General features: G+C 43.5%; 2 protein-coding genes across 3 annotated transcripts in view; one reads left to right on the forward strand and one right to left on the reverse strand.

Annotated features, from left to right (window-relative positions):
* INTS7 (integrator complex subunit 7) overlaps nucleotides 1-23,234 on the reverse strand; it is a 303,638-nt gene that overhangs the window by 209,388 nt on the left and 71,016 nt on the right. Inside the window, exon 1 of one of the 2 annotated variants that reach the window (XM_078649742.1) lies at nucleotides 14,638-14,849. The exons of the other annotated variant lie outside the window; for it this stretch is intronic. Within the exon in view, the coding sequence (XP_078505868.1) occupies nucleotides 14,638-14,725 (88 nt within the window). The 5' untranslated portion in view covers nucleotides 14,726-14,849. Of the gene's footprint in view, nucleotides 1-14,637; nucleotides 14,850-23,234 lie in introns of those variants that run through there. 2 annotated transcript variants of the gene reach the window in all.
* DTL (denticleless E3 ubiquitin protein ligase adapter) overlaps nucleotides 15,251-23,234 on the forward strand; it is an 84,907-nt gene continuing 76,923 nt past the window's right edge. Inside the window, exon 1 of the mRNA XM_078649745.1 lies at nucleotides 15,251-15,429. Coding sequence (XP_078505871.1) covers nucleotides 15,378-15,429 — 52 coding nt within the window. The 5' untranslated portion in view covers nucleotides 15,251-15,377. The remainder of the gene's footprint in view (nucleotides 15,430-23,234) is intronic.

Consider the following 23,234-nt stretch of genomic DNA (forward strand, 5'->3'; position numbering starts at 1 on the left):
ACATAAGTGCATGTACTAAACCTTCAGTCTAGAGTACTGATGATCAAAAAGCAAAAAACAAAAAAAACAAAAAACGGAAATGAGACTAAGAAGAAGAAATAATTATCTTATAAAAGAACCCTCACTCACCCTAGTGGTGACATGCTTCATCATAGGGTTCGTCACAGGAGGGGAAATATCCCTCCTGTGTGCTTCAACGCCTGCAATTGCAGCGGAGCTGGTGCAGTGGTTGTGGGGTGTAGGATGTGCGTAAGTGAATTTTAAAAGATCCCAACTATGCCCTCAACAAACTTTATTAAAAAGGGACAGTTGTTCACACTAAAAAGGTGTAGAAAATCACTGCATGGCTTGGCATTATAACCATGGTGACTTTGTGAGATAGGTCAACATGTTTCTGCTGTATGTGCTATATCAGCTCAGCTTTCTTCAGGACCAAAAAACAAAAAAACAAACAAACTGCTCCGGGGGTCCACACACACTAAGGTGCGTCCACACCGTGAGGAACACTTAGAGAAAATCAAGATTTTTGATACTCTCCTTCAAGAAAACTCACGGTTTTACCCGCAGTCAATCTTCCAGGAATTTGCCCGGATACAATTTTGTCTGAAAAAACAACGTGCCACATGGACACGCAGTTCGGCAATTTCTTCACGCCACGTTTTTATTTCAAACGGACGACTCGCCGCCTGGAACCTAGTGTTGATTTCACTGGTGTCCGAAAGAAAAGCGAAATAACAATTTAAAGGACACTCTGGAGGAAGTCATGTTTGAACGCGGAAACCCTAGCTACAGCAAGTGAGGATGACACTGCAGGAAATTCACATAGAGAATGATGAGGTTATGCTCATCCGGCTCCAAATTGACCAATCACAGACATTACAGAACTTAAGAGTTACGAATTTAGATAGATAAGTTAGTGAAAAAGGGTATAAAAAAAGGACTTTTCGGACATTGAAAAAAGCTTGCTTTCCAATCTGATTTTTGCACCCCAAGATGCTGTCGGTCTGCGCAATTTTTGCTTTGAGGCGCAGAGACTTAGAATTTTTCTCTTTTTGACTTAACTTTTGAATGGGTGCGACATCCTGAGACAGAGAGGTTTCCATTTTGGGATTATTGCGTTCTATACTGATGTCTTCGACTTTCCATTTGGGTAATATTTTTGTTGCTTATTTCTTTCCGCTGTCATTTGCTAATAAATGAATGTTATTGAAACCTTAATCTTTTCTTTTCAGGGTTTTATTGCAAACTGAGTTATTTCTCTTAGCCTTATTAAAATAGAAATCATGCTAGAAAATTTAAAATTTGAGAAAATAAAAATTAAATAAATGAAGAATTAAACCGGTTTGACATTCCTTTAGTCAACTTTTACTAGCAGATCCTAATTTAAATAGTGGAATTATATTGTTTTCCTGGTTTAAAATAAAAGCCATGGTTCTTAGAAGTTAAACTGCAGTTGTAAATAATGTACAAAATATAGTTAAGGCATTCTACTATAGCATTGTGACTCCTCTATTGAATTCATACTGAATCCTCGGGAACAGATTAAATCTGTGTATGAATGATCAGATTGATGAGCCCAAAGTTGTAAGATGTTGTAAGAGGTTCCGTGAGTTTATTTGTGGTAAGTTATGAAGAATTTTTGGAGCTGCGCTGCGCCAACAATACGGAGATATATCGCCCCTGATTGTCAAGCCTATATATTGATTTTGCTCGATTGTGATAATGGTTTCATTGTCGATGATTGTTTAAAGAAAAGTTTTATAAAAAAAATACAGGCCGATAATAAGGGACCCGAAATGTTTACATGGCTGATGATACTATGAGGGGGAGGGTTGCATTGAGTCTCAAAAATTGCATGGGAATTTTGTGGGGATGGGACATATTATATCTACGCAGTATGGAAATTATTATATTGATCGCAAAAAATGACCCTGATGCCCTCCCCAACACTTGTCAAATGATTTTAGACATCAACGTCTGTTGTTAAGTATCTGTTTAATCAAAAGACTTTAAAAAAAATTAAAAAAAGACTACAGGTCCATTATCCCATGTGCCACTAGAGAAGGTTCTAGTGATGGGTGTACCACACCAGAGCAGCATTCCTGGATAAGGCTATAAGTATTATGAGATCTGGAATCGTAGCTGTTCTACTGAACCACATAGATTCAGGGTAAAAAAAACTCAATCATAGTTTCCAATAACGTGCTAAAATACCACCAGTGCATCCTGCCCTGTCATTCCAAAGCCTATGATTGACCTCTGCATTTCAGGTTCACACATTTGAGATTTCTTGTTCTACACTAGAAATTTTGGAGAAGATATGAAAGATGTCAAATTGCACATTGACACCACTCGTGCCTCAATGATGCACCCAGACTATTTAATGCTCCTTTCTAACTGTCTTTACATCCAGCTTCACAGAACACTGAGGCAGTGCTTCTCAAAAAGGTAATAAAAATAAACATGAATAAACAAGCGCACCGACGCTATCTTGGTGGCTCGCAGCACTTTACAAAAACACTCAGTTAATAATAGAACTAGTCTTACATTTTCTATGCAGTCTTTTTCCCCCACTCATTCTCACTGGCTCCATAGCGATCAATACAACTGTTTTTAAACTAAACTGCACGTTATTTAAGATTTCTCTCGCTGACATTGTCCACCACTCCAATGTAAGTTATGTGAAAAATTAAGTCCAGCCGCTTATATACTTTTATATTTCTTTAAACTACTGACAGTTTTTGGCATGTACGAAGTTTACTTTAGGGTAAGATTGACACATCGACCCTGTCGAGGACACCATCATGTTTGCAGTACTGTGCTTTACTTTAACAACTTAGTGCATTTGAAAATTGTTAGCTTCTTGACATTGAAAAGCAAAGCCAACAGCTGGATACTAACGGTCTGTTATGGGGTGTTAAATCTCAACGAATAGCAACAAAGTTTCATCGTGCATATACTTCATTGTCCTCATGTCATGGAACTGAGAAGGCCGCTGTTGTGATGTACCAGACGTGGCCAAGCTGTGTCTCTGTAGTTTCTTTATTAGTTCCATGTTTTGATGTACATCAGCCTGGTAATCCATGTACTGCAGGATGGTATCTCAGTCCAACAGGATGGTAATCATGTACATCAACCCCACCAGGAGCAGCCTGCCTGCTGCTCAGCCCATCTTCAACTGTCACCCCACACCACACAGGCACCCAAACATTCCATGCATCTACATCACACCGACATTCCATTCAGAACACTCACACTGGCTGACAGCTAGGAGCTGGTTAAGGTATGAGTAACCAAGTCAAAGTAATGTTTATTTAGACCATCGGTCCTTAAACATAAAAGTAATGAAACATTTCCTTCTTTCCATAATACAATATTATAATCATATGTACACAGTAAAAAATGCAACACTATAATAAATAGTTATTTACTTTCCTAATCTATCCTGTTATATTAAAATGAATTTCATAAAATCCTGATTTTATATACACTAAAAAATGTTTAACCCTCAAACACAAATCTCCCAGTGCACATGCAATATCCAAAGAGATAATTTCCATTAGCAATTCTGCTGCCTGTGCATGGTTCGTTATACCATATTTTATAAATACTGGTCATAAAAACAATTTCCGTGTATCAAGGACCTTAAGACAATATATCATGGCCATATACCCTACCCCCTTCTGACTTCCACTCAATAAATCATGCTCACTCACCGGACGCGCAGCGGACGAGCGCAGCGGGCGCAACGATTGCGCGCCAAAGGCGCGCATAAGGCAAGCTCGTCTGCGCTCGTCCGCGCCCGGCCGGGCCCAGGGGCCACGTCCCCCGGTCGGGATGCGGGAAATGGATGGGTCTACAGTTCAAGCCTATTACATCAGCTGCGCCCACCAATACTAACTAAATGTGGCCACCCCAGTGACCCACTGGAGATCCCCAGTCACTGCCCATACTGCAAAGTTAAGCTCGTCCCAAGCTCGTCCCTACTACCACTGCCAGACCTGAGGTGAAAACCTACTCTATGTTTCTGCTCAACTGCAGATCTCTAGTGAAGCACCGTTTAGAAATATCCTTGCTCCTAGATGAATACATACAGGTTCACAGAACCCCTCCTGAGGCGAAAAGCCGGGAGCCATTTACCGAATTTAAAAAATATTTGATTGTCACAACTTGATGTGTTTTTAACTTCACTCACCCTTGGGCACTTGTATTCACTCCTCAAACTTCCCGCTCGGCTGACTGTTAGCTGCCGCGGGCGAGTGGTGATTACACCTCCTGACGCCATCTCTGATGCCTAGTGGACACGCCCACTCGCGCAGGCCACGCCCCCCTCTCTGCCTACAAAAGCGCGCGCTGACTGAGAGCGCTGCACTTCACAGAACCCCTCCTGAGGCGAAAAGCCGGGAGCCATTTACCGAATTTTAAAAATATTTGATTGTCACAACTTGATGTGTTTTTAACTTCACTCACCCTTGGGCACTTGTATTCACTCCTCAAACTTCCCGCTCGGCTGACTGTTAGCTGCCGCGGGCGAGTGGTGATTACACCTCCTGACGCCATCTCTGACGCCTAGTGGACACGCCCACTCGCGCAGGCCACGCCCCCTACCCCCCTTCTGACTTCCACTTCATAAAATCATGCTCACTCACCGGACGCGCAGCGGAGGAGCGCAGCGGGCGCGACGATTGCGCGCCGAAGGCGCGCATAAGACAAGCTAGTCTGCGCTCGTCCGCGCCCGGCCGGGCCCAGGGGCCACGTCCCCCGGTCGGGATGCGGGAAACGGATGGGTCTACAGTTCAAGCCTATTACATCAGCTGCGCCCACCAATACTAACTAAATGTGGCCACCCCAGTGACCCACTGGAGATCCCCAGTCACTGCCCATACTGCAAAGTTAAGCTCGTCCCTACTACCACTGCCAGACCTGAGGTGAAAACCTACTCTATGTTTCTGCTCAACTGCAGATCTCTAGTGAAGCACCGTTTAGAAATATCCTTGCTCCTAGATGAATACATGCCTGATGTAATCTTTCTCACTGAGACCTGGCTTAACCAGGACTCTCAGCCGGATCTGGCACAGGCTGTCATTCCGGGATACCAGATAGTACGGGCCGACCGACCACAGGGCAGAGGCGGTGGCCTCGCAATCATTTACAAAGAGAGTTATGTCTGCCGCTGTTTGACGGAGAGAATTGAGGATTGCGAAAGTCTCCCCTTTGTGATCGAGTTCTCTGCTAATTCCAGCTTCTCTGGCACTCTCATCTATCGCCCTCCGGGACCCATCGGACAATTTGACACCTCTCTTCTGTCGATGGTCTCTCAATCGGTAATTTCCCCCTCAAATTTTACTCTACTTGGAGATTTTAATGTCCACTTCGACTGCTTGTCAGAACACACGGCACGAGAAATGTTGTCTAGTTTAGCCGCCATTCAATTGGAACAACTAGTCCCCTCTCCTACGCACGAAAAAGGTCACCTCCTAGACCCCATCTTTAGTAACTGTAACCAACTTAAAGTGGGCACCATTAGTAGCCTACCATGGTCAGATCACTTCCTGATAGCTTTCACCTGGACCACAAGCAAACCCTCTCCATCTCTATTTACATCTCGGAAAACCCGCAATTGGTCCAAAATCTCCGTAGATGACTGGACCAAGGCTCTAAACACCACTCGTCCTTCACTCTCCCAGGACCCAATGGTAAATAATAAGAAATATAACGACTGGATCACGACATCCCTTGATCAAGTCCTCCCTTCCTATCCATCTGGGTCAAAAAGACAAAGCAAATCTTAGACCTTAGAGAGAAAAAACGCGTCTGTAAGAGACTAGAAAGGAAGTGGCGCATGACGTACAACCCTGTCGACAAAACCACCTACAGGGACGCGATCAGGAACTACAAATTAGCAATAAAAACCTCACAAGCAGCATACTATAATGACAAAATCACAATGGCAAAATCCAAACCGAAGGAAATATACCAGATAGTGAGCTCCCTCATAAAACCACCCCCGCCCGCCGCAGAGAACAGCAGCTCCCCCTCTAAATGCAATGAGCTGGCTGACTTCTTCTTTAACGAAGCGAATAAAATCTACCTCTCCTTCCCTGATCCAGCTGCTGAAACTTCCACCCGCCATTCCGACTTAGCCTCGGATACGGCTACTCTCTCTCATAATAAGCTAGAATCCTTTCCACTGCTGAACCTGGAAACGCTGGAACCGTTAGTACAGCAAATCAAATCAGGCTCACCATGTGACCCGGCCCCCCCGGGCTCGTTGAGGCTGGCTAGCGAGACCATCTCCCCCACTTTGATGGAGTTGCTGAACTCCTCCATCCTCAGCGGGACGGTACCAACGACATGGAAGCAGGCGATGGTACGGGCCTTGCTAAAAAAACCTGCCCTCGACCCAGCCAACCCCAGGAACTACCGCCCAATCTCCCTGCTCCCATGGGCATCAAAAATCCTGGAGAAACACATCAACACTATTCTAACAAAATTTCTTGAGGAAAACCATCTCCTCGACGTTTCCCAGACGGGCTTCCGCCCAAAACATGGGACGGAGACTGCTCTACTGGCCGTGACCGAGGAAGCGAGACGGATCTTGGATCGAGGGGGGTCAGTGGCAGTGATCCTCCTCGACCTAAGTGCCGCTTTTGACACGGTACATCATACTATTCTGATGAACCGTCTCGCCGACCTGGGAGTGTCCGGAGAAGCCCTGGCTTGGTTCAAGTCCTTTCTATCAGATAGAACCTTCCAGGTCTTTGACGGCACTTCCGTCTCATCAAGCAGGCCTCTGGGATGTGGAGTCCCTCAGGGCTCTTCACTGAGCCCCACGCTCTTCAATGTGTACATGAGGCCGCTGGCTGGGATTGTTCATCCGCATGGCATCGACATCATTTCCTATGCGGACGACACCCAGCTGGTGGTCTCCCTTGTACAGAAGAGCGGCCTCCAATCGCCGCCCAATCTATCGGCGTGCCTGGAGGAAGTGAGGAGCTGGATGATGGACTCCTGCTTGAAGCTCAACGACGATAAAACCGAGCTCATGCTCCTAGGCCCGGCAGCCCCCTCCACTCTAGAGCTGCTATGGCCAGCAAGCATGGGGGCGGCTCCTGCCCCCAGCGACAACATCAAAAGTCTGGGGGTATGGCTAGATAAGTCGTTGAGCTTCAATACCCAGGCCACAAAGGTGGCAGCCACCTGTTTTGGCCTCCTTAGGGTAATCAAGAAAATCCTTCCCCTTCTCCCGTTGGAGGCCAGGCAGATAATCATACAGGGCCTTGTCCAATCCCGCCTGGATTTTAATAACGCATTATACCTTGGAGCACCGGACTACACCCTACAGAAACTTCAGCGCGCCCAAAACTGTGCTGCTCGTACGCTACTTGGAGTCCCACGCAGGACCTCAATAACTGCTGGCCTAAAAGCACTGCATTGTCTACCTGTTAGAAGCAGAGTTAAATTCAAAGCCCTGTGCATTGCCCACCAAGCTTTCTGGAAAATGGGCCCAGAAATTAACACCTCCCTCATCTCCCCATACCTGCCCAACAAGGAGCTTCGATCCTCCTCTGCTTTTTTGGCCAAAGTCCCTAAAATTTCCAGAGCCAGATCAGGGGGACGTTGCTTCTCCTTCAATGTGTCGAAACTGTGGAACTCCCTCCCCCTCCACACGAGAAGCAACCCTAACCTCACGTGGTTCCGGAAACAACTCAAAACCCTCTTCTTCCAGTAACCTAGAGCTTCTTGTTTCTTGAGGGCTTTTCTGAGAGTCATAGCGCCTGGACGCCTGAGGGCAATTGTAGCGCTCTATAAATGTTATTTTCATTTCATTCATTTCATTTCATATATGCATTTAAAACAGGTTTATCTGACTTTTCTCCATACTTCCTGTTAAGCTTTTTCAACCCACTAACTGAGGCCAGGGCTCGTATCCTTAACGTATTCAGATGAGTTTCCCATTTTAGGGATCTTTCAAACCATATACCCAAGTATTTATACTCATTCACTTTTCCACTTTAGTAGAGCCCAGAAACCAACTAAATTTCTTCCTTTTCTTGCCAAAGTTTAAGACCTTAGTTTTATCTAAATTCACAACTATTTTTTTCTGATTGCAGTATTCGTTAAACACCATCAGCTTCCTCTGCAGACCTATCTCTTTTCGATCTAAAATTGCCAGATCGTCTGCATAGAGTAAGCAAGAAATGTGTTTCCCATCTAATTTAGGGCTAGCACCCAGTACCTACCTTCTTTAGTATAGTTGGTAAATCGGCTATGAACAAAGAAAAAAGCAAGGGGACCAAGGCACACCCTTGTCTTAGCCCATTTTCTATTGGTATTTTCTCTGACAATGTCCCCTCTATGTCCAGGATAACGTGCGCCCAATTATTCATATGGAGCTCTTGTATAATGACCAGAAGATCCTTGGGCATGTTAATCTCTATCAACATCTCCCACAACCGATTGCGGTCAACCAGGTCAAACGCAGCCCAAAAATCAATAAAGCAATTGAACAATATACCCCATTGCTCCACTGATTTTCACGTAATGGGCCAAAGGGAGAAACAATGGTCTATTGTAGAATGCCCCTTTTTGAAACCCGCTGTTCTGGGCGTATCACTTGGTTGACCTCTGCCCATCTCTTAGTCTTTCTAAGAGAACTTTAGAAAATACCTTCTCTCCCACATCCAAAAGTTTAAATAACGTATAGTTTTTGGGCATTTTTACGTCTCCATGCTTGTGGATTGGCCTAATGATCACACCTTTCCAGGTCTGGGCCATCTTCCCTGGCTCTAGAATGCCGGAGAACATATTTGAAAAAAATGTTACCCACCAGTCGGATTCGGTCGTTAGGATTACTGCCAGAAGATTATCAGGACTGGCTACTCTAGTCAGTTTTAAATTTGCAATAAAACGTTTAAGGTACGAGTAACATTTTTTCATATAAGGAAGTGACAACAAAACTGTGAAAATGGGACTAATACCCATCATGATACCCCTGATGTAGGGGTCAACACCTTGCAGAAATGGGGCAGTAACCCACAAAGACATCCCTACTGTAGGGTTTTGGTTTTTTTCAAAACATAGTTTATTGATAGATCACACAAAAATCGCAGAACCCTGTACCCCAGAGGTATCTGCCAGTCATAGGTACATATATATAACAATGCAATCCATCATGATTTTAATATGTAATATCATTGCAAATAATGAACCCATCTCCCCCTCCCCCAACTTCCATCCCGCCCGGATCCCTCCCCCCCTGCACAGTCTCTGATAATTCCGACCATACATGTACACACATCCAGTGGCACAGCTCGCTCAAACATCCATGTCTGGGTCGTGCTCTGGTGGAGGCTCTAGCCACAGGCCCCTGTCGTCGGCCCATCGCTTCCAAATTTTGTAATGCTTACGGGGGCAGCCTCAAGCAAGAAATATGGGCTTCTCCATCCCCATACAAAAATCTAGGCCGCTTTTCCAAGCTACCAGTGACAGGGCCCGCGGGTCCTTCCACGCCCTCGCAATATCTCGTTTGCCCACTGAGTCCTAGTAACAATAAATGTCTCTTATAGAGGTTGCCTCCCACTCCATCTAACACATGCAACAATCCCAGTCGCGGTGTGCGCGGGAGCACCCAGCCCAGCGCCTCATCCAAACCATTCCAAACTCCACACCAGAATCTATCTAGACGTCCACAACTCCATACCGTATGGAAGAAAGTACCCTCCTCACATCCACACCTAGTACATTCTGGGGACGCAATGAGGCCCGCCCTCCACAGCCCCTGCTGTGTGTAATACACCCTATGGAGGTATTTGAACTGAATTAGCCTAAGGCAAGCCGAAATGGCCACGCCCCTGGGACCCGCCAGTGCCTCATTCCAGTCCTCCTCCTCCAGTGTCCCAACCTCAGCCTCCCAGGTCTCCTTTAGTTTTTGCAAGTCAGAGGAACAGTGTATGACCAGGGATTGGTATATGCGTGAAATCTTTTTATTCTCGATCTCCCCCATGAAAACTCGGGCCTCCAACAGACTAAATTCAGGAAGCGAGGTGAATCCCTCCAGGTCAGGGGCCAGGGCATGGCGAAATTGTAAGTAGCGGAAGAATTACTGTAGGGTTTTTTCACATAAACTGTGTAAATGGGAAAGACACCAATGAAGCCACCCCTCATGTAAGGGTAAGAAAATAATAGAAATGGGACTGTAACCCATATTGACATACCTCATGTAAGGATTTGACATGTGCAACATAAAAATGGGACTAAAACCTATTCCTGTACCTCATGTCCTCATGTAAGGGAGTGTATCGGGAAAAAATGGTACTAAACCCCATTCCCGTTCCTCATGTAAGGAAATATAAAGTACAATGCAAATACACGTAAATTCCCTTTATATGGCATCACTCCAGGAAAGGTGCGTAACAACAAACCTAAAGATGGGTGACCACCAGCCAATAAAACATTAAGACCACCCTAATGTGAGGGTGTGTAACGTATGACCAAGAAATGGGTGAAGACCACCCACTAGGGCACTGGGAACTCCCTCACGTAAGAGGTACCCAGGCTAACCTAAGAAAATGGGCAAATCAAGCCCATGGCGCAATCCCAAAAGAAGGGATGAATACTCTTCAACCGTCCTGTGTAGAGGAAATGTAAAGTGAATGCTAAAAACAAATCCACCAGACCACCTCATGTATGCTGTGAGAATACAGTGGAACTCAAGTGGGAGAACGCCAAACAAACACAGAGTAACTGCAAATACCCCTACAAAAACCAGGGTAGTCTTGAACACAACAAAAATACCTCCACATGACACTGGTGAGACATCTCATCCATACTGCATGCAATGTGACTAATAACCACCAAACATGTGTCAAATACAATAAATCCATACAACATGTGATTTTGAGCACTGTCTAAGCTTATACCTAGAAAACAAAATGCAGCATTAATGTACTCCTTCCTAGGCAATGAATCATCATGTAATAAAACAGTGTATAAATATTCATGTCCCTAAACAAAAACCGAATAGAAGACTTCAAACAAAAATTGGGTGAGAAGAATATCACTCCCAGTGTTATGGAAAATCATCCAGATGTTAGTAAGCTCACCAACTATTTATTATTAACTGTTGAATTGCTGATACATTTCTAGAGTCAATTAACGTGACCCGAGGTTCAGGAATCTTCTTCCACCAAGTAAGTTGCAGATGAAACACCTAACTGAGGCAGGTAGCTATAGATAGTATGAGCATGGATTAATTGGCAATACTCATTCTTTTATAGCTTGGAACAAATAAAACTCCAAACTAGTGGAATTCTCCAATTAAATGAAGGGAACAACAGAGAAGAATTATTGTGGAATAAATTAAAGGTAAGAAGGCGGTAATTCACCCAATCAAACAGCAAGGCAAGGGGAGACAGTAAGGAAAGGGGAGATAAAATATTGAATTTGTGACTCCCTTATAAATCATTATGTTTCCAGACTTAAAAGAGGAAGTCTATGGTTTCTACAAGAAAAATACGTCCTCCCCACATTCCCTTGAAGGCCATCAGCGATAGGGAGAAGGGACACTAAGGGTATACTTATGTACGAAATAGAAAGAATGGGAAGTAGAGAATAAGAATAATGAAATAATGTATTTTTTAAACAGAAAAATACAGCTTTTTTGGGCAAAATAACCAAGAAGATACATAAAGAGTTGAATGAAAGGTATCTTCTGAGAAGCGTGGCTCAGTGGTGGAGAAGCGTGGCTCAGTGGTTGGAGAAGCGTGGCTCAGTGGTTAGAGGCGGCAGACCCGGAAGCTGAGATCAGCCGTGGACCAGGGTTCGATTCCCCGCCTCGGCGGGTCTCGGGCTCAAAAATTCCACGGACTCGACAATTCTCGCTCCGGTGCCTACTCGACTCACGGGGTCACACTCTGCGACTCTGGGCAATAGCTTGCTTAATCTCCACTACAGCCCCTCGCAGCGGGATGCCTGGCTTTCACCTTGTGAATACCCTGCCGGGGTATCTCACAGGGGAATACCAGGACGGGTTCCCTAAGCAAGCGCCTTGAGACCCCTGGGTGATTAGTGTGCTATATAAATCGAAATACATTTACATTTACCCTATGCTATATATGTAAGAAAGAGGGACCTGAAGGGTAAAGCAATTCCTAATGGCAATCCATTTTTCTTTAGCAATAGAACAAAAGAAAAGATAACAATATGCCACAAGAACATTATAAGTCCATGTGGAAGTAAATACTCCCTAGGTAAGAGATACCTAAGAACAGGTTATAATATTAACAACCACAATGTAAAGGGCATTGTTAATTGATTTTTCTTTTCCCTCCAGCAGGGCTTGACTTACCAGCAAGCCTCTAAGGTTTTTATCCACACAGATTATTGGAGGTCTTTTCAAGACCCAATAGGTATGAGACAATTTCTTATAACAGTTTCAAAAGCTAAATTGTCTTAGCATATGCAGGGATATGAGCAAAGGTTTTTGACGGGTTACCAAATAATAGGAGATTAATAAGGATACATTTAAGTATTTAACAATGGTCAATGTATGAAATGAATAAATAGGATGTTCATGATAAATACTTAAAGAACAGTGATATTAGATACAATTGTGGAAAAAAACAACCCAGTACCTTGTCTAACTGATTGTTATTATACACCTTTTTGTTTAGATGTGTTTTTAAATTGAACATCAATGTCCTGAAGAAGGTGCAGATATTTTAGATCACCGAAACGTTGTGTCGACAATTTGTTCATTAACAAATTTTGTGTTTTAAGTGTAATAATTTGTGCATATAAGCTTCGTGATTTTTGAATTTTTAGCAAAAGTGTTTTTATAAATAATGTGACCATGTGTTTTAACCACATTAATTGACTCAAGAAATGTATCAGCAATTCAACAGTTAATAATAATAAATAATATATTTTGAATTATGACATTGGGTTGTGTGTAACTTAACCTTTGTATATAAGATTTCATCCAAGTAGTTTTGTAAATTTGGTAACCTGCGCAAATACTCATTTCACACTAGTCCACCTGTCCCTACACTAGATAGTGATTTCTAAGGATTCCGGCCTAAAAAGTTTGGAAAAGGAAATTTGTTGTTTTGAATGCTTGTTACCCATTCCTTTTCCAAGTAAAAGGGTATCTCCCTCTACATTTTGTCAGTAAGTTCACCAACATCTTGTTTGAGGAAGAACAACAAGCAACCATGCCACACCACATCCGGATAGAAGAGGTATTCACTACAGCTGAAGGCATTTGAAAACTCCGATCGGTGACATGACAACTCTTGAACAATGTACGGAACAAAAAAAATAATCTAATTCTAAATTTAACCTTCTATCCATGCCATACGGTTTGGTGCTGGAATATGAACGTTGTTGTTTATATAATGTCACCCCGACTGCAGAGCCTGTACCTGGATGATCGAGATAAGAGACAGGCAGGAAAGTATGCAACACTTCATAGCCTCAGTACTTGCATGCTGCCTCCAACACAAGATGGTGGCACGCAGTCACGACAGCGCCGGGTGGCTTTGCATGCAGCAAAGCCTCCCACAGCCGCATTGAAGCTGCGTAAAAATAATATCATAGGAGATCCTTAAGCACATCCTATTGGCTCTATGGACACTGTAAGCTGCAAGCGTAGTGAAAAGCTAGTGCTGCACATTTAAAACCGTTCTGTAACGGTTTAACTGTCCTTGCTCCAAGAAGAAAATAAGTATTTTTTTTTTTTTAAATTAAAACTCAACACGTTTGCCTAACAACTGATAGCCTCCTCCGGCCGCCAGTACAGAGGTCAATTTGCCAAACGGTATCATACACGTTGCAGTATGCTTCACACACCCAATGTAGAGGGCAACACGAAACACGCCAAAGCATGTGTAATCTTTAGATGATGCATTTTTCTTTTAAATTTACACCATCTAAATAATAGCAACTTGGTGCAAAATTCCACTGTGATGTTGAATGTTCCAAAAATCAGATGTGCTAAAGTGGAAAAGTTCACAACAGATATCCAGTTGCATGAAATAAAACATTGTAGGCAAATGAAGCATGTCCAGACAGGGGGGGTGCGCTGTGAAGGACACTGGTGGGGCTGCAAGGCCTGGTGGTCCGTTTTCTCTGCTTTCTTGTTGACACCTGTTCGCTTCTGTGAAAATCTTCCTCCTGGAAATGTACTTTGTGCTGCACCATCTGTAGGTTCCTTCAGCTTTAAAAACTTCTTTACCCCATCATCTTTAACTAAGACCAAATGTCAAGCATGAGTTTGTCTCCAGATCCTCGCAAAAAATATGTAGAAAGTAAGTCCAGTAGACGAGATATAGTTCTAGATAATGTATTTGGTCTTAGTGACAAGATGTTATGTTCATGTGAAGCAGCCCCACCCGGAGCAGCCTGCCTGCTGCTCAGCCCATACTCCAACTGTCACACATCACCACAGAGGCAGCCAAACATTCCATTCATCATCAACACATCAACACACCAACATGCCATGCAGCACACAGCACATTCGCACTGGCTGAGCAACTAGGGAGAAAGTGACAGGATAATTACATAAACAGGATACTACAGCCCCCCTGAGCTCTTCTCCCCTTTTATTCCCACCCCATACTTCCCAGGCTCAGTCACCTTTATCTAACTCCATCAGTGCCGAGTTGGCATCCAGCTCCTGCTCTCCGTGTCCGGCATCTGCCAGAAATGACCTGCCCGAAGCCATAGTGCGATTCTGCTTGTGCCTCTCAGGAATAGGAGCATCACACGCACAGAACCTGGTGCACTACACAACACTCTGCTCTGAAACAGAAAGAGGACTAGGACAATACAGCATAGTGCCCGCAGCAGAGACAAGTCAGCATTTCTTGTCCTTCTTTTATGTCCATTTCAGTTACTCCTCGTGCTGTATTTAATGCAAAAAAAAGTGTGCATGCGCATTGAAACTATCTGGTGGCCATGATGGAGTCAGTCAAAGCCTGGCAGTTTAAAATCGCTTTTTTCTAGGAAAATAGGACAGCTCAGTCGGTATTGAAAAATCAATAAATCTTCGTTAAGATATTTCTTACGCCTGTCAGTGAGTGTAGTATTGTGTAAACAGCTTCGCATACTTTTTAAAAGTCGTTTACTTTCAGTTTGTCATCACCACTCGTACAGGAAGTGACAAAGGATAACCGGAAAATGACGAAGGCTTCGGTGGCTCCAGACTGTACTCATCCAATCAGGTCTCGTGATGTCATTTTAGCGGGTAGTTTGGTCCACTTTGAGAGCACTTCGCGGGAATCTAAGTCAGCGGCGCCTAAGCAACGGGCGCCTTTTCTTTGCTGTGATCCAAGCCGATCACAGGCGCGAGCAGCTTCAGGCCCCCACCGCGAACTATGCTTTTCCGCTCAGTGTCACGAGCACCTCTCCGGGGCCCCAAGCAACGCGGTAAGAGAGAAACAAGGGGATCTGGGAGCGCATGGGTCTCCTCGGGAAGGGGGACTCCGGTGTGATCTGGAATGGATCTTGTTTGTATGTGATCGATGTTATTACTAGTTTGGTTAATGCAAGGGTTCGGTACTACACGAGAAGGAGGATCATCTGTTGATTGCGATCAGTGCGATCCCAGTGCCGTGTGGCCACGCTGCAGGGCTTAGTTTCTGGAATTTGGGAAATACTGTCGGCTACGATCAGCACATACGAAATGGCATGCATGCCAGTCTTAGCTCTTGCACTTTGTCTAATGCCTGGCCCCTTAATGACTCGCATTCATGCATGATGGAAAAGGATCCCCACATCTTTAGCGGGGGGCTCTGCAGTATTCCTGTTGGGCACAAAAAAAACATATCATGAAAATCTTCTTTCTGTGTTTCCGTAATAAAAAAAAATGAAATGCGTTGATCATGTTACCTTCTCAACTACCCTGCGTGTCTGGGTCCATTAATCATGACATGTTCCAATAGTCTCACATGGGTTGTGTAATTACCACAAGGTGATCCGACGCGTGATCTGCAATCGATCAATGTTGGAATTATATGCATGAGATTTATTGGCTGTAAGCCGTAAGAGACACATTGAGTTGGCCCACCTAATAAGCAGTCTTTACTGTGTCCTGCTGCTTGAGAAGAACGGTTAGGAGGGGTGGAGGGAGTTTCGCACTCAGTAATTTTGATTGAAGGCTTTTCTGGAGAGTCTGGCTTCCAGATATTATATCCTGAATAGTGTGGCTTTCTTGTAAATGGTTTCTTCGCGTTCTGATTTTTGCGAATGTTTGCATAGATGGTGTTGAGTAGCCTAAACGTGGGAAGATGCATGCTGTTATTGACTATAAAAGGACGTCCGTCCAGCTGGAAAAGCATAGACATCTTGAACAAGCTGGCTGGTGATAAGTACTTAACCACTGTGGACTGAGGCGAACTCGTGGGAGATCCAAGGACATCCAAGTCCCTTTACTGTCAGGGTTTGTGTGTTGGGCCTGCCTATGTGGTTGAGTCATAACAATGATGGCGGAGTATGCGATCTGCTCCTAAATAAGAGAATCTTCTTTAATCCACTTAAGTAGAAAACACTCGTTTATCTCAACAAGCATTGTCAATGCCAATAGTTCGTTTGTTGCTTTTTTGACTCTTGGTCAAAACACAAAAGTCTGCTGCATTGGGGAAAAAAACATTGCTTTCTGTTTACAGTGCATCTAGCGAAAAATAATTCAGTGTAACTGATGCAGTGTACATTTGAGTTCTAAAACAGCCCCTCGTGAATTGCCGCACAAGCACTCCACATGGACTGATACGTCAAACTTCCAAGAGTCAGGTGAGCGTGAAATATTTTTGGGGCTAAAGTCAAAGCCCAGTATGTATATTTTAAAGAATTGCAACAGTAACTGTTGCATCCACCTGCACATTCATGACAGACTTAGCTTTCCAGATAAGCAGTGAGGTTTGCTTTACTATCCACATTACTTTCGAGTCAATCGCATATGATAGTTCAGTTGATAATGATAAGATTTGTAGAGTGCGCATATACCTGGAGGCGTCTTGCGCTGCCTGTGATTAGTGGAAGTGGCTGATTTAGTTTGAGAAAAGCCACGTTTTTAACGACTTTCCAAAAGCCAAGTGAGAAAAGGCCAATATTCCCATCTACCTCGAAACCTCCACCATAGCGGACATGCAAAGACTCAATGACACCCTAATAGAAGTCCAAAAAATGCCTGTCTCCAAACCATCTGAAACTCAACCAAGACAAAACGGAAATCCTCCTCATAGCCAACAAAGAACAGACCCCCCGAATCACGGAATGGATAGTCTATTGATGCTCTTGACTGCACTCTCATCCCGGCAGACTCCGTGAAGTCATTGGGAATCACTCTAGACCCCAAGCTTGACATGGTAAAATACATCAAGAACACTGCAAGATGTGCCTTCTTCAACTTAAAACTACTAAACAAAATCAAACCCTTCATCTCCCCCAAATGACCTTAAGTCACGCAATCCCTCATGCTATCCAGATTAGACTACGGGAACGCCACCCTCACAGGCACGTGCTAAACTACACCTTGCTCCTCGTAGATCAGCCAGAATGGTGATGGGAGTAAAGAAATACAAACACATCTCCCCCGCTCTCAAAGAGCTTATGTGGCTCCCAATAGAAATGCGGGCTAACTTCAGAACTGCCTGTCTCACCCGCAAAGCTCTGCACACTGGGAAACCCACCTATCTAGCCGCCAAACTAAACAAAGCGGGACAGACAAGAAATCTCAGAAGCACCAACACTCTGCTACTCATCTCCCCGAAAACCCGCAAACAAATGACCTTATCTCAGTCTTTCTCCGGAAATGCACCCAGAATTTGGAATGCCATCCCTATACGTATCAGGACTAACCCTTCCTTCAAAGAATTCAAAAGCCAGCTCAAAGTGCTCTTCCTCAATCGAGCTTTCACGAAGTGACAACGGACCTACAATAATGATCCGCCACCAAACCGAGGATCCAGTCACTACGAAAAGAATAACTCCATACAGCATCTTCTTCACCCGCACAGTACTCCCCCCCCCCCCCCCTACTACCACCACCAACACTACTGCTCTGCATTTGAATGCTACATGACTTATACCGATCAATGACCCACCTTTGAACACTGTGTTTACTGTGCCACTCTTTGTATACTCGACTGTCATGGACAAATGTTGTAAAGCGGTCTGATACCTTCGGGTCTGGCTAACGCTATGTAAAACTCCAAAATAAATAAAATAGTGGCGAACTTCAGATTTTGGGGAAGACTACCATTTTAGAGCAGAGCATCTAATGAAACTCCTTCCTTCCCAGTACACACACTTGCACATGCTTGTGTGGAGAGCAACTAGATTTCTGGAGTAGATGGAGCATAGGGATCTGCCTGGAGAATACCATTTAAAGTTGTTCTTCATGTAGTCAGGCCTATTCCTTGAAATGCATTGAATGCTAAGCAGAGTGCCTCAAAGGCGATACACCGCTCGATACGCAGCCAATGTAGCATACTTGTGGCCTGGGATGCTGACTCGATTATGGGGATATTAAGAAGCATCCGTGCTGCAGTATTCTGCATAGTGTAGATTTTGTTTAATGACCTTTTTGGTAGATTTTTGTACAGTCCATTGCAATAGTCCAGTCTCATTGCAATAGTCCAGTCTTGAAAGGACTAAAGCTGTGACCACAGTCTTTAAGGAATCAAAGGGGTTGATATGAACAATTTTCTTTGTTGAGCTCAAGGTGTTAAATAGGAGGATAACACGTGGTTGACTTGGTCTTTATATGTGAGCTTGTCATCTATGAGAACACCTACGTTTTTAAAACTTTTTTTGGCTGGCATGGGGAGTATCCCTAGGTCTTGAGGCCTCCAAGAGGAGGACCAAAAATAAACATTGTTTCCAAAAAAGCATGATTTCCGTCTTGGTTGAATTTAATTTGAGACTGTTGTCAGTGATCCAGTTACTGACTGTGATCATTTAGTTCTGAAAAGTCTCACTTGTATTGCAGACGTCATTGGAGAGTGACACAATGATCTGGGTGTCATCTGCGTAGGTCACCAGTGAAGACCCAAAATACTTAATCAAATTGGCCAGGGGAATGACGTAGACATTGAACAGGGTCGGGTTCAATGACAAGTCCTGATAAACCCCACAAGGTAAAAGAAAGTGCTCTGAGTTGAATCCCTTATGGGTTACCTAACGCATCCTATCAGTGAGAAAGGAGTTAAGTAGGGCCAGGGCTGTGTCTTTGATCCCGATATTCCACATACGGTCAATCAGATGAATGTGATTGACTGTGTCAAAAGCTGCAGACAGATTGAGTAAGATAAGGGCTGCTTTGCCGCACTTATCTAAGGATTATCTAATTTCCTCTGTAGCCACAATGAGCCCAGTTTCTGTACTGTGGCCACTTCTGAATCCAAACTGGGTCTTTTCAAGAAGATTGTTAATTTCGATATATGAAGACAATTAAATGTTCATGGCATTTTTCAGTCATCTTGGCTGTAAACAGAAGCCTGGATATAGTTAGGTAGCTATTCGCATCTTGAGGATTTAGGTTGGGTTTCTTTATCAATTTTTCAATTGCTTAGGGTAGTGTCCTGTGCTGAAGATCCTAGCCAAGTAGTTGGTAACAACATCGTCAACAAGTTGAATTATTGCAGGTGGACAAGAGTCCAATGGGGACCCAGACTTGACAGTAAAAATCAGCTGTCTGACTTGATCAACCGAAAGATGTGTAAATTCACTAAGTTAGTTTGTTCGCATTCATTTAGTTCACTTTGTTCTATAAGAAATTGGCCAGGGTGTTACAGAAATCCTGGCTGCTACCCAGTGTGTTGGCGGCAGGCATTGTGGTGAGTTTAGTAACTGTTTGGAAAAGTTCCTTGATGGAATTTTTGGAAGACTTTTTGTTTTGTAAAGAAGGCTGATTTTTCTTTTAGTTTACGTTTTTTTTGTATTCTGTGATGCGCTTCTTATATTTATCTTTTTCCAATTTGTTATAATTCTTCCACCATACACGTACCTGCCTGCAGCAGCTTTGTTTGAGAGCTCTTCGTTCTTCACTAAACCAAGGGGTGGAATGTTTACTCCTTTTATGCATTCTAGGGCTAGCAGGTGCTAGAGTATTTATTGCCAACAGTAACAATGATTCATAGTTTGTAGAAAATGTATCTGGGTTCCAGATGACTAAGATCAATGCTTGGATTTTGTGTCACAAATGTGCAATCTGTTTATTGCAAGAGGAAATCATCCGATTTTTTTTTTTTAAAGTAGTTGTTTCTATTTCAAAGGTCAATGCTCTGTGATTGGTCCAAGATATTAATTTCTTTCTGGAATTCTTTTCTCTGAAAACCTATTTCATACTGTTGGGTGACTTCAATTGTCATTTAGAGAACAGCCCTGACAGGGACACAGAAGCACTATAAGATAGCATGTCCTGTGTCTGCCTAACCCGGATCATAGTTGGCCCTCCCCACCTTGCTGGCGATACACTTGATGGCGTCTTTACTAATAATACATATTTGGCTAGCACAGATATCCTCAATCTGACCTGGACCAATCACAAAGCAGTGACCTCATAGAAGAAGTCCATTGAAGGACTGTGTTTTGGTGAGTTCAATGTTTAAGTTTAATGCTTCACATTCGTTAAGGGTTGCTGAAGGGAAGGTTGCTGCATAGGTGTCACAGTAGATAACTGCTAGACCTCCACCTTTCTTGTGTAGCCTGTCTCATATAGGTATAGTGTATCCCTGGGGAGTAGCCAGTACCATATCGGGGCCTGGTGTAGGGTCAGCCCAAGTTTCGGTGACAAAGGCCAAATCTATATTATAACTATCCATGAAGTCCGAAACCTTGCATTTATCAATGCACATTGGATTTTAGGGTTCTTAGTGCCTTTGTTTGTGTGCTTGCCTGGCCTTTGCCGAGGAAAGTGGCAGATAGCCGCCCTGTGGCTTGTAGTTTAGAAACCTGAGGTTACACTTCTGACATAGTGTGAGAGAGACTTCTATGTCTACTGAAGGGTTGAGTTTGATACGTTTTGTGGTCTTACCTGATTTAAGGACTAAAAGGTCTTCTCTGGAGTATATCCGTTATTGTGAGAGCTGGGGATTGAAACCGCAAGGTGGGCGTGCCCCGGGTGCTGTGCGGAATGCGTGCTTGCAGTGTGCCCACAGCGCATGGACACGCTATGTAGTTGACTAAATAGCCCGTCACGAAGGATGGTCGTGGCGTCAAGACAACGCTTTGCAGCACGATCAAGGAAAAACAGGTGGATTAAAAATAGACCTACTGGAGTCCAGCAATCCCCTTGTCTAGTCACAGGCTTCCTTGAGTCTAAGGAATACTGGTAACCCAAATGCAAAGGCAACTAAATGGGGAGAAAGTTAAAACGGGGTTAGAGCCCTTAGCAATGTGGTGGCCACATAAGAGCCAGGCACCCCTGAAACAACACCAAAGGGCCTATAAGGAAAGTAAAGGTGTGGGCTGCACAAACCTTGATCACAGAGGATGTGCTGCGAGACATCTGACAGGTACCCCCATGGGAGAGGAAATGGGCCACCAGGGATTGCACCCTCCAAATCACATATTTAGTCAAAAGAACAATTCTAGTGTTGAATAAGTAAGGTGTACTCAGGCAATTTCCCAATTTGTGGTGCACCATATGGTATAGAGTTAATCTGTCCAACAATAGAGACAAATAAAATTAAATAAGGAAAGCCCTCCCATACCTACCCAGGAGTCGTGCTTCATCCTCTGATGATAAATGGGTCTCTTTCATAGTAGGGAGCACCTTGAGGATTTTTTTGGGGGAGGGGAAGGTGATTCGGAATACATAAATAATCATCACCTAGGTGTCAAGTGTATCTGTACTATGGTAAGTACCCAGGAGACGGATACATTTTGTTGAATATTTTCATGATGTCCTGTGTCTGGTCTTGCCTGTGCCCACTGAAATAAAGAGCTGATATTTGATATCCTTGACGGTCATGTTTTTAATGCAGAATTTCGAAATGTTGATTCAGATTTGTTGGCTGTGTCATTCGAGATCCATACTGGAGATTACCCTTCATTTGTGCTGTTGTGGTAGCAGTGTTTCATTACTACCATGTTGTAGGCTTCTCGGAGGCCTTGCAAGATGAGTAGTGGCGACTGGTTTTTCTCCAAGGCAATCAGTAGGTATTCTCTAATATCTGTCACTACCCATTCAGCTTTTACAGCAGGTCTGTACCCAATTAACAGTTGTGTAGTAAGTCATTGGGTTAAGTAAAATGCCTGAGTGGAGTGGAAGGTTTGAGTTCCGATAAAAATGTAATTAGCCTGTGAGGGTATGCAGCTGTTTTTTTGAGAAAAGAGCTAACCATAGCATACTTCAGTTACCAGCTCTACTGTGTAGCAGATAAATTCATGATCTTCGTGACATTTTGCAAAAAAAGTCTAAACATTTTTTTTACATGTGGCCCACATGGTTAGACTAGTAAGTCTTAGTAGGAGGTATAGGGGCTGTACCAGGAGAAATGGTGGGACTTGTAGATTGTTGGTTATTATCAAACGTTAGTTTTTTTTTAATTGATGATTTGTAATAGATCCTAACAGAGTTTGTGAATGGCCACTGAAATGCACCTCTAAGCAGTTAGGCCAGTCAGCTCCAGGCAATTCTTGTACAATTGAATCGTTTTGTGGCCTTCCATGATTTGGTTGGTGTGGTACAGTTTTTTAAACCTTTTTTGTACAGTGTAGTGGCAATAGATAATATGGATATTACTTGGTATTTTTTATCAGAATCAGGCGGCATTTTCCCTAATTTCATTCCCTTTTCCAGATAATGTCTTTTAAGTTGCTACGTTTTCATCACATCACTTATTCTTTGCTTTAATATCTAATTCATTTTTCTTCTGTTGTTGTAGTGAAATTGAAGAATGTAATTAAAGAAACAAATATATGTAATCGTATATTTATTGTAAAAGTAAGAGCTTGTGGGCAGGAGTGGTGACTATGCAGAGTCACAGAAAAAGCCAAGTCCCGGGGTATTACGTCATATATATACATATACATGTTTAACATTCCATGGTCAGCGCGTGCTTAACAGCCAATCAGAAAGGAGACACAACATAACTAGACCTACAACAGTTGTCTACGTGCTTTATCTAGTGTTAGGATATTTGAGTATATTAATATGGATTTGTTGTAGATCTGTTACTTTTGCTATGTCTCTTCTATACATTCTGGGGAATCATACCCACGTATCT

This window comes from Lissotriton helveticus, chromosome 6 (assembly GCF_964261635.1).
Source record: "Lissotriton helveticus chromosome 6, aLisHel1.1, whole genome shotgun sequence".
Classification (NCBI taxonomy): domain Eukaryota; kingdom Metazoa; phylum Chordata; class Amphibia; order Caudata; family Salamandridae; genus Lissotriton; species Lissotriton helveticus.